General features: G+C 46.0%; 1 protein-coding gene across 1 annotated transcript in view; it reads left to right on the forward strand.

Moving 5' to 3' along the window:
• ATP8A1 (ATPase phospholipid transporting 8A1) overlaps positions 1–16,373 on the forward strand; it is a 190,663-nt gene that overhangs the window by 62,128 nt on the left and 112,162 nt on the right. Inside the window, exon 15 of the mRNA XM_075544993.1 lies at positions 876–1,015. Coding sequence (XP_075401108.1) covers positions 876–1,015 — 140 coding nt within the window. The remainder of the gene's footprint in view (positions 1–875; positions 1,016–16,373) is intronic.

Raw genomic sequence — 16,373 nt, forward strand, 5'->3', positions numbered from 1 at the left:
AGCTAGAACCAGCCAGCCACTCTGCAGGGGAGTAGTCGCGCGTCTGACTCCAGAGGGTTACAGGGGTGGAAACGCTCTTGGCTGGTTCCATCCGGGCTTATAGGGTTGCAGTGAGTTAGAATGGACTTGGTGGCTAGGGTGGGTGCTGTAGGATTTCATCTTATGGGGTCTGGGTGGGAGGAGGGTACTGTAAGACATGACCATTGAGCTGACTCTGAAGTAGATGCTAGGCACATGGTGGAGGAAAATGAGGGAGAGGGTGAAAGGGAGACAAAGTAACAGATGTGAGAGCCTGGTGTGTTAGAACCGAATGGTGGGGAGTGAGGCTGAGCAGTTGATAAAACACACATGAACTACATTTGGGGCTGTAAATTTTATTCTGGGAACTGGTAAAAGATTTCAAGCAGTAATCAATAATCTATTAAGACGAGAGTTTTGAAAAAGCCCATCCTAGACGTGGTGATTCACTTTAGACGTGGCAACTGAAAGCAAGAAGCGGCCTAGTGGTTCAGCATTGGGCTGCTAACTGCAAGGACAGCAGTTCAAAACCAGCAGCTCCTCCACAGGAGAAAGCCGAGTCTTTCCACTCCCACAAAGAGTTACAGTGTCGGAAACTCACAGGGCAGATCTACCCTGCCCCACAGGGTAACGATGAGTTGGAATCCACTGGTGTGCAGTGAGCTTGGATTGTCTTTGGAAAAGAACATTGATAGACATTTTCTCCTAATGCCTTGTCATATTGAATATGAGGTCAGCATTTTGTTTGAACTGAATCTGCTTTCTTGTATTGTTATTTTCTAATGAGATTTTTCAAGTAAAAGTGGACACGTAGTGAATGCATCCTGCTCAGTGCCGGGGGGTCTGTCCTGTTCCAGGCCTCAGGACGCTGTGCTTTGCCGTGGCGGAGATCTCCGAGAGCGACTTCCAGGAGTGGCGGACTGTCTGTCAGCGGGCGTCCACGTCTGTGCAGAACAGGCTGCTCAAGCTTGAGGAGAGTTACGAGTTAATCGAAAAGGTAGGTGCGAAAAGGTTCGGCCCATTGGGCTCCTCAGTGTGGTTTCCAGTAAACTTTACCTTCTTTTCAGGGGACCAACAGAGTAAAACTCAAACGTCCTCAGCACATGACTACTTGTGATGGGATGCCTTTCATTGTCTGACAAATCTTAAAACAGGTTCAAGCATTTGCTGGTAAGCCTTTGGAATGACAGGTGACTTTGTCTAAGTCTTCACTCGCCTCCCCATTTGAGATCCTCGTGGGCTAGGTTATCAATCTCCTTTCCATAACACTCCATGACTTCTGGCTCACTCAGCCTATGAAGCATGCCTATGTGCATGCCTATGGACATATGGGGCCCTCGTGGTGTAGTGGGTTCCGATGATGCTTTGGGCTGCAAACCATAAGATCGGCAGTTCGAAATCACCAGCCACTCCATGGGAGAAAGGTGAACTGACATTATTCCCCCGAAAGAGCTACAGTCTCGGAAACCCACAAGGACAGTTCTATAGGGTCCTTGTGTCCTACAGGGTCACTGTGAATCAGAATCAATGGCAGTGAGTTTGAAGCGTTTTGGAATTGTTGGTTTTTTAGTTTATGTACATATATTAGCAAGTGTGTATAACATACATCATAAACTCATAGAGCCCTATATATAACCAATGACTATATACCCAGCCAGTATTTTAATTTCAATTCTTAGTGACCCTATAGGACAGAGCAGAACTGCTCTATAGGGTTTCCCCAGTTGTACGTCTTTATGGGAGCAGAAGCTCTCCTCTTGCTCATGTGGAATGCCTGGTGGGTGCAAACCACCAGTTACTGAACTGAACCCAACTCAACCCCCCGCACCCCCAGGTTCATCTGGCAGCCACATAACTGATAAGAATATGAACGTGAATAACGTGGCCTTTGCCCTTGGCCAGTCACTGTGCCTGACTTTGCCTGAGCTTGATGTCCTTTGCGAGGGACTACTCTCTCCTGACAACATGGCCAAAGTGCTGGAGACAAGATCTTGCCATTCTGACCTCTAAGGAGCATTCGGAGTATACTTCTTCAAGACAGATTTGTTTTGTTCCTTTGGCAGTCCATGGGACGGTCAGTATTCTTCACCAGAACTATTGTTCAGATGCACCAATTCTTCTTAGTGCCCAACGTTACATGCACTTGAGGCAGTTAAAAATACCATGGCTTCAGTCGGGCATACCTGACATCAAAGCCACCTCCTTGCTTTTCAACACTTCGAAGAGCTCTTGGGCAGCAGATTGACCCAGTGCAGTGCTCCGCTTAATACTCTGATCAGTGTGGGTGAACAGTAAGGGATCTTGCTTCCTTAAATAAGAAAACCAAACAGTTTTTAATGAGCCGAGTGCTGTCTGAAGCAGTTTCATCTACTAGTCTAGTTAACATCAGTAACCTCCCTTTGAGGGAGGGTCTGCCTGGCTCTTAATTCACAGGTGAAGAAATTAAGACAAGTGAGAGGTTAACTCAGCCAATATTGCACAGCTAATATGGGTGTGAGCCAGAATTCTCACTCTGGCTTCATATTTTCTGCTCATAATCACTCTAGCTTCTTCACTCAATCCTTTACCTGTCTATGAAATAACTCTCCAGTTACTTAATTCTGTCACCTATACTCATGGAATCACATTTGCGTGTTAGCCCAGATAGTACTTGATCTTGACTCCAGGTAGTAAAACTAAAAACCAAACCTGCTGCCATCAAGTCATTTCAGATTCATAGGCTGTAAGTCTTTATGGGAGTAGAATGCTTCATCTTTCTCCCACAGAGAGCCTGGTGGGTTTGAACCACTGACCTTGCAGTTAGCAGTCTAATGCTTCTTGACCCAGCAACACTAGCAGACACAAAACCCCAAACTCACTGCCATGAGTCAGTACTGATTCATTGCAACCCTGGAGGACAGAGTAGAACTTGACCCTGTGGGTTTCTGAGACTGTAACTCTTTATGGGATTAGAAAACCAAGTCTTTCTCCCTTGGAGCGATGGGTAGTTTGGAAGTGCCAACCTTGTGGTTAGCAGGAAACCTACTTTCAAGTCTTTAGCTCGACCATTACCTGGCAATTTTCTGTAAGCTAGTGCATTCTGATTCAGTAGTTTGAGCTATCAGTACCTATGTGATAAAATGCACATAACTTAAGTGACGTCTTCTTTCTGCTCCGAGGCACAAAGCACCACTCACGGGAACAGTCGATGGGAAAGAGAACCCATGACATGAACCGCGTCTCCTCGGGAGGCAGCCGCCATCAATAATGTCCTTAAGTCCTTGCTGAATGCGTGAATGTTCTGCTTTGGAAGTGAAGACAGTTCAAAGGCCCTTGGTGTTAGTGAAAGTACTGTTGGGGGAAAGGACAGGCTTTTTAGTCCCGTAAACAGTCTGTCTTGCTCTACTCTACCAGAGGGTCGCTGTGAGTTGGAGTCCACTCAGGGGGTTCGAGTCCCTCACAGGTACAAAGTTTAATGTTTTATGCCAGCCAAACAGGTGCAAGGTCATGAAGAGAGAAACCACAGCCGGTGTGTTTATCTAGTTCAAGAGGCTGATCCCTATTTGTGACCGGAAAACAATTTAAAGGCAGTTGGATCTGTACTCTGTCACCCAAAACACATTTTGAAAAACATTTTAAAGACAGTAAGTTGTGTATTCAGAGACAAAAATATTTTGACCCTTCCCCTCCCCCCCCCCCCCCCCCCCCCCCCCCCCGTGAACAAAGTAACGCCCCGGGCCCCTGCCCCAGTAAAGACAATCCTTTCTTCCCTCCTGCGTCTCCCAGGCCTTCTCTTGCCTGTCCTGAGAGGTCTGTGGCCCAGTCCTGCTGCCCTGCGCTTCATCCCCAGTTCACACCCTCTGCCCCTCCCCCGTGCCACTGGGCAGTGCCACCCCCCAGGTGGCTTTCTCTGCGGGGTGCAGTTTGCTGGTCTCCTCAGCGGATTCTGACTGCTTTCTGAGCAGGCCTGCATCCCAGTCCCTCGGCTTTCATGCGGGTTTGTATCCTCCACACTTCCCAAAGCATTGCAGCAGTCAGTGTCAGTGTGGTCCCTTCTAGCACGTGCCCCACTTTAGTGTCAGCATAAGCTTGTTATCGATCACGTTATTGATACTTTGGTTCTTCATTCTTTGCTCTGTTTGTTTTTCCAACTCCCTGACTTACTCATGTGTGGTTATGTCCCCGGAATATTATGTGGCAAAAACAAAGTGAGGCCTGAACCATGTCTCTCCCAGTCTCTAAGGAGACAATGAAGTCACAGGTAGCTGGAAAATACTCAGGATAGTGGTTTTCAGACTTAGGGTTCTCTGTCTCTTTGGACAAGTTAAAAAAGACGAAGAAGACGACGACAAAGAAATTCTGTCTGGAGATGATTCATGTTCTGCCTCATTTTCCAAACAACCTAGCTAGAACATAGCTTTATCTCCTGAGTTGATGGGAGATAATTAATATATAGTAAGTGACAAAGATAGTGTTGAAAATGGTGTCAGAACAAATCAAATTGTTTGTTTCCACTTAATGCACACTAAAAAAATTGCAGAGTACTTGAATGCATATTGTTTCAAAGATACTTATTGTTCAACACTTCATAGATAAAGTTCTCTAGATTTAATAAGTTTAAAAAAATATGATTAGTTTTGTCTGTTAAAAGACATTCAGCCTTTATCCAGCAGATGGCAGTAGTGAGTCACTTTGAAATTTAACCTGCCCAAGGAAACTCATTAAAAGTATATGTGCATGTTTTAGGTTTTAGATACCGACTACCTATTCCCTAGAATAAATTATAAAAGGAAGTCATATAAATTATATGTCATTCATATTTACTTCCTGATAAGGTGTGCTCTCTACTTTCTGTTAAAGGTAAGTAAGAAGCCAGGTATCTAGTTCTTCTGTTCTTGGTGTTCTGCAGACTGATCTACATGTGGTCCCTTAGACCATTGGGCTAATTTTGCCATGTATTTTTCCATTTTTATCACACTTTCATTATCTGAAATCAAAGTGACTACAGCTGTAGAGACAATAGAGAAGCTCAATAGCAGCTAAAACCAGGCTCATATGTAAGTTCAGGTTGAAGTTGAAAAAAAAGGAAACTAAGTGTCCAAGAGCCCAAATTGAGTCCATCCCACCTGAATTTCAAGACCATCTCTAGAGCAGATTTGGCACATTGAACACTAATGACAGGGAGACCCAGTGAGCTGGGGGAGGCCGTCAAGAGCATCCTTCATGAGGAAAGCAAAAGGTCATTAAAAAAAGATGCGGAAGAAAAGACCAAAGTGGATGTCAGAAGACCTTCTGAAACTGTCTCTTAATTGTAGTGTAGCTAACGTGAATGAAGCACTGATGAAGTCAAAGAGCAGAATAGAAACGTTGAAAGGGCAGCCGGAGACAAAGCATTGTAGTGCGATGTGAAAGACCCAGAGTTAGAAAACCAAAAAGGAAGACCATGCTCAGCCTATCTTAAACGGAAAGAACTCAAGAAAAACTCAAGCCTCAAGTTGCCTATATATTGAAAGAGCCTTTGGAGAATATATTGAACAATGGAGGAAGCATTAAAGGAAGATGGAAAAAACATCCAGAGTCACTGTACCAAAACAGAACTACTTGACCTTCAACCATTTCAGGAGGTAGCATATGATCAAGAACCACTGGCACTGAAGCATGAAGTTCCAGCTAGACTGAACATATAAGGCTCCCTAAATGGATGGGATACCAATGGAAACGTTTAAACAAGCTGATGAAGCACTGGAGGCACTCATTCAGTTATGGCAGGAAATTTGGGAGACAGCTACATGGCCAACTGAGAGAAGTACATCCAGGATGCTGCTTAGGGCCAGGATGGCAAGACTTGGCCTCAGGTACTTTGCCCATGTTTTCAAGAGAGCCAAGTTCCTGTCTCGTGGTTGCTAGAGCAAAGGGGCAGTGAATAAGAGGATGAACTGACGGAGGGGCTGCAACGGTGGGCTCCAACAGGAGGACAGCGTGAGAAGGGTCCAGTACCAGGAGGTCCTTTGTCCTGTTGTACATCGGGTCACTGTGAGTCGAAACAGACCCGTTGGCCCCTAACGGCAACAGCCTGTTCTTCATCTGAATGGGCAGAGATCATATGTGGGATTCGCAATGGCAGCTCACGAGCTTTTACAACCCCACTTGCTACTCACCAACTTAGGAGGTAGAACATTATCTTTGTGAATTATTTATGCTCATTGACCCAGCTTTCCTTTACTATGGTCCCGATCTCCCCAGGCCCAAAGATTCAGTCCCTCAAGGTGTTTGCTTATGTTAAGAAGTTTTCTTACAATTGTCCCCTGAATGCTCCATGACATTCGTGGATCTGTTTGCAGCAAAGTAAATATACATATCTAGATAGCCTCTGCCAAGTTTATATATGTTCACAGGTGATGTCCTGGGCCCCCTCTCCTACCTGTTCAGCCTTCAGATCTATCCAAGCATCCACTTGTAGAACCCCACCGTTTCAGGATTTTGTATATAATAGCATTTGCCTTTATTGCCTGTAACTCTAAAACTTGATTATTTTTAATGTAAAATGGATGATTAAGGTCCTTTTGAACTCTGCTCTTTATCTTTTCTCTCAAAGGTTCAAGCTAGTAGTTTAGTTTTATTTTATTGAATTAATGCCATATTCCTGGGGGCCTAGATCTCCTAGGATAAGCTGGGGATGGGAGAGAGGCAAATAGGCAAAGGACATTTGGGAAGCTGTAGGCAGACACTGTTATCGACCCCTTGGGGTGACATCTTGTCACTTTGCTGCGCCAGTGCACCTGAGCACGGGAACGCCGCCCTTTTTGCATATGAGATCGTTGGAAAAGTACCCCCGGCTGTGGTCATCCTCATTGCCAACCCTTGGTAGGTGCTAGGTGTTAGGTGCTTGGTAGGTGTTGGAGACTCATACCCATCATAAAATGTCAGCAGCTAGTCTACTACAAAGTTAGTGACTTGGGCTCCAACACTTATTTGGTTTTCTTTAAAAAACAAAACAAGAAATCTTGCGGTGCTTTCAGGGGAAGTTTGCTTCCATTCGGCAGTTCCCACAGCATCTCCCTGTTCCGGTCGCTCGTTAGAGAAGGCGGTGGCTCATGCGGGCCATTAATTCTTTGAGCTAACTGCTTCCTGGAATCTTTGCTTTTCTTCTTCTCTTTTGCTCCGGATGGAAAGAGACCCATACCTCTCTCACACATGGCCACCCACAAATGTTTGAAACCCCAACTACTACTTACCAGATTAGGAAATAGGACATTATCGTCGTTAAACTTGATGCCAAGTAACCCCTACATGTTCTAAGGCCACGAATCTTAGCCTTCGAGCTCAGCCCCACAAAGTGTTTGCTTCTCCCTAAGGTATTTCCCTACCTGTACCACTTGGGTGCTGCATTAACGTGTTACACATGCATTTTTTACAAATAAGTGTGTAGAAATATCCTTAGCAAGCTTCAGTTAAAAAGAAGACCTGCAAGGACATGGATTGACACCCTGGCTGCGACAGTGGCCCAAACAGAAGAGGAGACGTGAGAATATGTTACCTCACAGTCTGTTGTACAGAGGGGGTCGCTGGAGTCAGGACTTACGGGATGCCGTCTTGTAGAACTGTCCTCAACCTTATGTATGCTTGGACACAGTTGTACTGCCCTAGGAATTCCCAGATCTACTTAGCATATATCATGGTGTCTGTTTATGAATTATTTGTGATTACTGCTGCTGCAGGATCATACAGATTTCAGGATGTAACATAATTGCCCTGTATCCATGTGCTTTTTCATGTCTTCCTTTGCTTTGGTCATGTTTAGCTGACTTCACCCATTTGTATATTGCCTTCCCCTTCACCCAAATTAGGAGCCCTGGAGGTGCAGTGGTTGTGCATTGGGCTGCAATCCATAAGGTTGGTAGTTCAAAACCAACAACTGCCCCATGGAAGAAAGACAGGGCACTCACAAAGACAGTTCTACCCGGTCCTGTAGGGTCACTATGAGTCAGGCTAGACTCAAGTTAACATGTGTCTTCAATCTATCATCATGAGTCAGAATTAACTTGGTGGCAGTTGATTACTACCTAGTTAGTGATCCTCCCTCAATGCTTGCATATTTATGGTAAACTTTTCAAGATATTGACAGAGTAAATAGATTCTAGTGGGAAGAGTTGGCTCAAGACTCGCTTTTTCCTGGTGGAGTTTGATAAGCGCAATGTATCTGAGAGGAACTACTGAGAGCCGAATGAGGGCGAGCATGAGAGTGGGGCAGGAGGAAGGTGGAAGGAAATAGAGGAAGGAAGTAGGAGGCAAAAGCTATTTGTAGAGGTGTAGCTGTAGGCATGTGTATATGTAAATATATTAATTTATAATGAACCGGTGTACATATCTTTATATGTTAAGTATTAAGATAGCAGACAGACTTTGGGCCTTTACTCGGGCCTGCCTGAACACAAGAACACTTTGTTCTGATAACTTGGCACTCTTTGGTACTCACCTTCCCGACATGATCGCTGAAGACAGAATGGGCGCATAAGCAAATGTGGTGAAAAAAGCTGATGGTGCAAAGCTATCAAAAGACATAGCATCTGGAGTCTTAAAGGCTTGAATTAACCAAGCATCTATCTACCAGGAAAGCATATAAACCCACATGGAAGAAGCACACCAGCCTGTGTGGTCATGAGGTGTCAATGGTAGTGGGTATCAGGTATCAAATGATCCAGAACAAACAAGTATATCGATGCAAAAGAGGGAGGTTGGTGTGGAAACCCAAAGCCCATCTGTTGACAATTGGACATCACCCCCTCAGAAGGATTACAAGGAAGGGACCACTCAACCAGGGTGCACTGACAAAACCCACATCATTCCTCTAGCGGTTCTCAACCTTCCTAATCCCGGCGACCCTTTAATACAGTTCCTCATATTGTGGTGACTCCCAACCATAAAATTATTCTTGTTAGTACTTCATCACTAATTTTGCTCATGTTATGAATTGGGCGACCCCTGTGAAAGGGTCGTTCGACCCACAGGATGAGACTGCTGCTCTAATTCCTGAACGCTTTCCCACCTCCACCCTCACTACCATGACTCAGTTTTACCTTACAAATATGGCCAAACCATAGTACACACATTGGTACAGATAAGAGCTCTTGACACATGGAATTCAGGACAGATAAAACCCTCAGAAACAGTAGTAGGAGTAGTTATATCATGAGGGTAGGGGGATGGTCGGCGGGGAAGGGGAGCAGGAACCCATCACCAGGTTGGATATATAGCCCTCCCCCACCAAGGGGGCAAATAACAGAAAGGTGGGTGAAGGGAGCCAACACATGGTAAGACAGGAATAACAACAATAATATATAATGGACCAAGGATTCATGAGGGTGGGAGGGAGGGGGGGGGAAAGAAGAGCTGATACCAAGGGCTCAAGTAGAAAGAAAATTGTTTGGAAATGTTGATGGCAACATATGTACAAGTGTGCTTAATACTATTCAATGATGGATTGTTATAAGATTTGGAGAGCCCCCCCCCCCCCAGTAAAATGATTAATTAAAAAAACCACATCACTCATTGATGTGCTTCTTTCTCTGTTGGGAAACATGGGCTGGGAGATGATGTTTGTTACCAGGATGGCCTTAACCTGTGCAGGTACCAGAAAGTTTGTAGCTCCGACACAGAAGGGATGATTAGCGTCACGCAGACGATCCGTCGCCTTGACCCAGTTGGAGGCGGAGGATGTTTGCAGCTGCACTTGAGCTGCTGTGGACAGTGACACCTCTTGCTCCGTCTTTGTCTTGACGTGCGAGGGTTTACAGTTGTCTCATCCTTTCAGGTGGCCTGCTTTCCCTCTCAGCACCTCAGTCTTTTCAGAGACCAGGAGCCTGTGTGGGCTCCAAATTTTAGCTTATGAAACCAGTGGCATTGGTCGATCTTTTGTAAAAGTTAGATTGTGCTTTGTTTTGTTTTCATGAACATGAGATTTATTTATCTGTTCTATCGGTGGGGTGGGGGGCAGTTGTAACAACATAAAGAAATGCAGCAGAATAATTACAAAGCTTTCCTGTTTCATGAGCAGTGAGGGGGTCCTCTGAAAGGTCTCCCCTTCTTCTTTTGAGCTGCCCCTTTCATTTTATTCTAACCCAGTTCCGAGACACACACATGAGCCACTGCCTGACAGTCAGAGGACGCTTCTGGGTTCCTTTGAAAATAAAGAGCGCAGAGTGTTCGGATCTTACTTAGCAGCAAAGACTTCATAATGACAGGACTGGTTGAAAGAGGAAGCTGTGCCTTCAGGGTCAATGCTGAGCAGAGCGTGGCTGCTGGCACACAGCAGATGATCTGCATTGGTCTTCTGGCATCTGAAGCTCTTTTAAGGGAAAACCCAGAAGTCCCTGTTTCATGCATGGGCTCCTACATTGATGATGGGTTCCATGCAGACTACATATGTGCTTAGTCCCAATTTAAGCCTTGTGCATAAAAGCCACTAAGTGTATAAACTGAGTCACATGGAAATTTAAAAAAATTTCAGGAAGGACCTAGGGGAGCCAGCTCGTTTGTAGATACATGCAGTCAATTATTTAGCTTCATATCCTTTTTAGTTCACAAGAATTTTAATAGCATCCTTTTAAAAACATACTTTCTTTCCTTTTATTCCTCCTCAGAACAGGGCTGTGCTTTTTGCACTTTCTTGCCGTGGCCGCGCCTCGGAGCCAGGACCCTCCCTGTGACTGTGCACCAGTGTTGCACCTTGGCAGCCTGGGGCAGCGAGGGGTTCCGGGATTCCTGGAGAATTGGGAAACTTAATAGGAAGCACGGCTTTTCTGGAGCATTTATGACTGCCAAGTTCCCAGTCCCTTCTGTGTTAGAAGGGGATGCATTTGCAGATGCAACTGCTGCTTCGGTTCTTAGTCACTCCTTAGTCCTTTGTACGGGCAGGGGCAGGGGGGGGGGTCCTGGTGATCTCGTGGTTTAAAATTTCAGTCAAACGTTTCCTGTTTTACTATTGGCTTACCAACGTTTGCAGTTACCCAGCTGATCCGCTAATAAGACCTGACATGTCTTGAGCATTTACTAAGCTCCAAGCCGTCTGCTAAGCCCTTCACTCTTATTATTTGTCTCAAGGGCTTCTCACACGGGGGGCACAAGAAATCCACTGGGGTGAGAAAATGTTACAGCTTTTTTCCCCCCCTGTGGGTGTTTTACCTCATCTTGGTGTAATTCCTGATTTTCCGCTTCCTCGTGGGCATGGTTTATTTACATTAGCAGAACAAATACGTTAGACAGAAAGAGAACGCCCAGAGGTAGGTAATCCATTATTTCACCACCGCCACCCACAACACTCCAAAAAAAAAAGACATGATTGATCTAATTTCATTTCCAGAACAATCCTATTACATCAGGATGGCTAGCTTTCCCTTGCTGATGGGGACATTGCTCCTTGGGTAAACGAAGTTTCTTGTGGAAGGACACATACACCCAGTGGTGGGCAAACCGCAATTCCACCCTCGCTCCAAATTCCGTGTTAAGAATCGGTGCCTTAGGCCGCCAGCCTGGTGCAGAAAAGCGAGAATGTGTGTACGAAGCTGGAGGCGTAACCAAGTGTGTCGTGTAAACCCAGATCCATGCTTGCGGGTGGGAGTGGAGGTCGCGTGTGGGGAGCGGTGGCGTGTTCAGGGTGTGTCGTCTCTGTAAGCGAGGCAGCCTCTGGGTTCCAGTTTTCTCTGCAAAAGAAGGTGAACATGTGTTCTCGTGATTTTCCCGCATCTCAATGCTACCAACTTCTTAAAGGCTCCCAGCTGTCCTCAGAGCCCAGACCTGCTTTCTCCTCCCGGCATGATCAAGCCCGTCCTATTTCCAATGCTGCTTGGTGCGCTTTCCACCCTGTCTGTTGATCCGTTCTGACCCAGATAAGATGGATGTGTTGTTTGTGCAGGCTGCGCCCAAGGGCTGCTCAGATTCTGATTCCTTTCAGCTGGGGGGTGGACGCTGGCCTCGTCTCCTGGGGGGACGAGGTCAGCTCTCGCTTCTATGGTGCGAGACAGCATTTCCTTGGAAAACAGTAAGTGGATGGTGTGGTGTCTCCAGAACCCGGCACCTGGGCCGTGCAGCTGGCTTCATGGTCTCCGTTTCAGAACTCGCCCAGTTTACACTGAAAGGACAGGTTTGGAAAGGGGGTGTGAGGGGCTCTTGTCCCTGCAAAGATGTTCAGAAGAAAAGGTCCGGGGCTGAAAGATTCCCTGTGAAATGATGCAGGACAGAGTGAGGGAGCCCCGCATTCCTTGAGAGCCCCGAGACTCGAATATGTCATATTCCAGGCAGGAGTTGTCATCCGTAGATTGGGATTCATGACCATGCCAGAGTCCAGTCATCCTATAAGGTCTTCCTGGATGCGACCTTCTGGAAGCAGTTCTCCAAGCCTGTGTTCCAGGCTTGTCTGGATGAACTGCGACTGCCCTTCTTTGGGCCCGTTGGTGTCAGGTGTCGTGTACCTTGCTGTTCCCTGGGTACAAGAGGACAAAGAACTCTTCTAGTAGCCAAGTGCTTCATCTCTTGGAACTCCCCTTGCCCTGTCTTCCAGGCTATATTTTAAGGCCCTGGCGGAAGCATGACTGCCATAGTCTCTTGGCGGGCCCACAACCTGCTTTCTTCCTGCCTCCTTTAGTGTGGTCCCAGGCCGGCCATTAGTGAATTTCTGAAAGGTGGGGTGGGTCCTCTTTCTTCCCCAGCTCACCTTCGCCTTTAGCGTCTTCAGGCTCCATCCCCTGCCAGCTCCATCCCCTGCCTCCATCCTCACTGAGGCCAAACCTCTGGCAGCATCTATTGTTTAAACACGGACTCACTTCTCAAAGGTGATCTACTTCCTCATACTCCGTCTTTGCCCGCGTGATTGGTGTCTGCTTTGGAATTCACTCCCTCAAGCCCTTCCCATCTCTTCCAATGGCTTGGCCAACTCTTACTTCATCATTTAGGATTTCCACTCAAGTGTCAACTCGTGTTAGATGGGTTCTTATGCACCACCTGGACTGAGCAGATGGCGTTTCCTGCGCTATCCTCCCGGACATAGACTTTGTATTTGCTTTTAAGATCATCTATAACCTACAGTGGTGTGGGCATGGGAGTCCCCGGGTGATATGGGTGATGAAGCCTTCAGCTGCTGACCAAAAGGTTGGCTGTTTGAGTTCACCTTGAAGTACCATGGAAGAAAGGCCTGGCACTCTGCCTTGAAAAACCAGCCATGGAAACTCTGGCGCACAACAGCTATCCTCTGACACACACTGGTCTTCCTGACTTGGAAAAAATGCGATGGCAACTGGTTTGATGTGTATGTTTACCTATGACTGTGGGGAAAGTGTCTCTTTTGAAGGTGATCTTGTATTTCATGAAAAGGCTGGGTTTGAGCTTTGGTGTTGAAAGAGGAGAACAGGGACCAGAGGAGAGAGGAGAAGGTCAGAGAAAAAGGCTGCACTGAGCAAAGGAAGAACAAGAAACCAGAAGTCACGGGGGGGCCCGGGCAGAGATAATGGGATGCTCCAAGAGCCTGTACATTCATGATCGGTGAGCCCTGACTTGGGGGGCAGATCCACCATTGCCTGTTTTTCTAAATGAAGTTTTATAACCACCTCCATTTTTTACATGTGAGTATTGGTGTCCGTGCTACAAAAACAGAACTGAAGTTACAACGGAGAACATATGCAGGGGCTTCAAAAAGTCCTGGACCGTTTCCTTCATCTGCCCTGCCTTTTTCTTTCATTATCTTTTCATTTCCGCCCCCCCCCCCCCAATGCATGGGGTCATTTACAGAAAAAGTTCATCGCTGGTTCTCAAAATGAGCCCCTTACATCAAGAGCGTTGTTCCCATTGCCCACCGTCAGGCCCCACCTCTGTACACTCGACCAGGCATTCTGGGCGTGGAACCCAGGCAGTCGGTGTGAGAAACTCTCGAGGTGAGTGTGCTGGTCAAGTTAGAGAACCACCGCTGTGACTAATTACAGGAGCCTTCATGACAGCTCGCCAGACAGGAGTCAGAGAGACAGGGACCAGTAAGAGAGCAGGTGTTATCATCAGAAGCCAAGACAGGGAGGAGTGCAAATGAGAGGTCCCTTCTGATCACACTGAACGGAAAAATCCATGAAGGAAGGAAGTCATTGCTGTATCCCCAGCATCTCACCCAGAACCTGGTGTGTATTTAGCAGTGATTGAGTGGATGGGTGCACGCGTAAATGCATAAAGAGAAACCAATCTTGACGCGTGACCATGGGGCCTGCAGCTGGCAGCAAGTACAGGTGGCCAGAGTGACTCACAGCTGATACTGCAACCAGTCTTAGAAATAGTTACTGAACACCACTAGCAGGGACAAAGGTTTAAAAACTGGTGATTTGAATGAACTTCCAACTTTCATTTAATCCCCATTTTACTATCTGTTCACTTCCTTTGGCTACTAATTGATTCTTGGCAGTCTTACGACTACCTCTTTTTGACCATTGACAATTCATGCGACTTCGACGAGCTATTAACTGAATGAAGAAGTACCTAGTGTTTACTTTGTGCTCAGGAAATATAAGCTGCTTTTTCATCTTCATCTTCCCCACTGCGCTCTTCATGGTGGTTGTAGATGGCACTTTCTGTTAGTTAGCTATGTGTACTCTGATGGGAAAACTGCGTACTCGCATGTTCACCTTTAAAGAAACTTCCGAATAGTCTGCATCGTCACCTGAAATCTAAGTTGATGACTTTGATTATAATATTTTCCTCGTTTAGAAATATGTCACAGACGTTTAAACCCTATGATGTCATCTAAGAGCTAAAAAAAATGACTAATGTGGAAATAACTCATTTAGAGGTCTTGTTACCTAGCAAGTTACACATGTATCGGGAAGGAAAACATCATTTCTAAATCTTTCGTCTTTACGATGCACCGCCGGAAGCCACTTATCTTCATGAAGGTAGAAACTTTACTTTGAGTGAATGTGGCTTTTTGAAAATCCTGTGTACGTCTTGAACTTCTGGAGGAGAAAATACAATTATTTGGAGGTTTATTAGATGAATAACTATCCCATGAATTTTCAGTGATAATTAAATCTATAACACCCCAAAAAGTGATCAACTTAAGAACTTATAACTTGGTACAGTGCCTTTCTTTTTTTAAAATAAATTTAGTATTGGGCTTTTGTTTTGGGGTTGCTTTTCTTCAATTCCACAAATGCCGCGGCAATTTGATCTGGTTTCACACTTGCTGGAGATGCCATTCCCACGGGGCCCATTCGTGGCCATCTGCGGGAGGGAATGCATATTTGGGGTGAAATTGATTACGGGCTAAACACTCTTGTGTTATGATCAGGTAAAGCACGCAGCGTTCGGATCATTTTTTCCTAATGATTGTTCTGGAACTATAAGAAGATACTCATTTCCAGAGGCCCCACAACCTTCCTCGCGATGCTGACCTCACGGGAAGTGGCAGCAGACCCGAGGGAAAGTCAGCTCGGCGCTTGTCTGTCTGTCCTCTCCTCTCGGAGCTCGCAGGAGAATAGGAAAAGTCGGGGCTAGCATGTCACTTCTTTAGGAAGATCACAACAGACCCTTCGCAGTTTGCCGATAGTTTAGACACTTAGAAAACCAAAGAAATTCTTTTTCCCCTGTTTAGAAATTCATGGAAACTGCCCTGTAGCTCTTCCCACTATACGCTTTGCAGGCTCTACTCGTTGGTCCTTTTTATTACTTTTCCTGGTTTGAAAACTGCTTCTTTCTTACCTGTGCCCAAACAGGGCCCTTCCTCCTTTCCGGCCTCTGCCAAGGAATTTCAGCGCGATCTCCCTGGTGATGTCATTGGATTTTTGCTTTGGGTTTTGGTTTTTCCCTCTCCCCTCATTGATTTTTTTAAGGCATCATTTATTTTATTCTCTGTTGCTCTTGCTGCGAAGATAGCACCGCAGAAGCGGACAGCATTGTCAGTTGCTGCCTGCACCCGTCGCTGATGTTTATGACATGCTTCGAGTTGTGCAGCCATTCCCACCTTCCTGGGTGAGCTCTTCCCAGGAACTCGGATGCACCGCGTCCCTTGGTTTCTTATGAGGCTCTCTAGTTGCGTTGTCAACTTGATCCTTTGTAGATAGAGCTTAAAATCGCACCGGGTTCAAGGCAGGCATTCTGGATGAGTTAAGCCACACTATTATTAGTTTTAAGAAAACCTAAGGGGATATTTTACCCCAAGGTTAAATAGTGTTCTGCATTTTGTCAACTCTTGGTCAGGATTCTCCTATGGAATGCTTGATCAAGATCTTTAGTAACGAGACCATTGGGCACCCATCGTTTCTTCTGATCTCATAGCAAAGGAGCAGTTGTTCTTGGAGGCAATTAGCCGCATATTCCATTTCTTCCTCCTAGCCCTCACACTCCATCTT

The sequence above is a fragment of the Tenrec ecaudatus genome, chromosome 3 (genome assembly GCF_050624435.1).
Source record: "Tenrec ecaudatus isolate mTenEca1 chromosome 3, mTenEca1.hap1, whole genome shotgun sequence".
NCBI classification, from domain to species: Eukaryota; Metazoa; Chordata; class Mammalia; order Afrosoricida; family Tenrecidae; genus Tenrec; species Tenrec ecaudatus.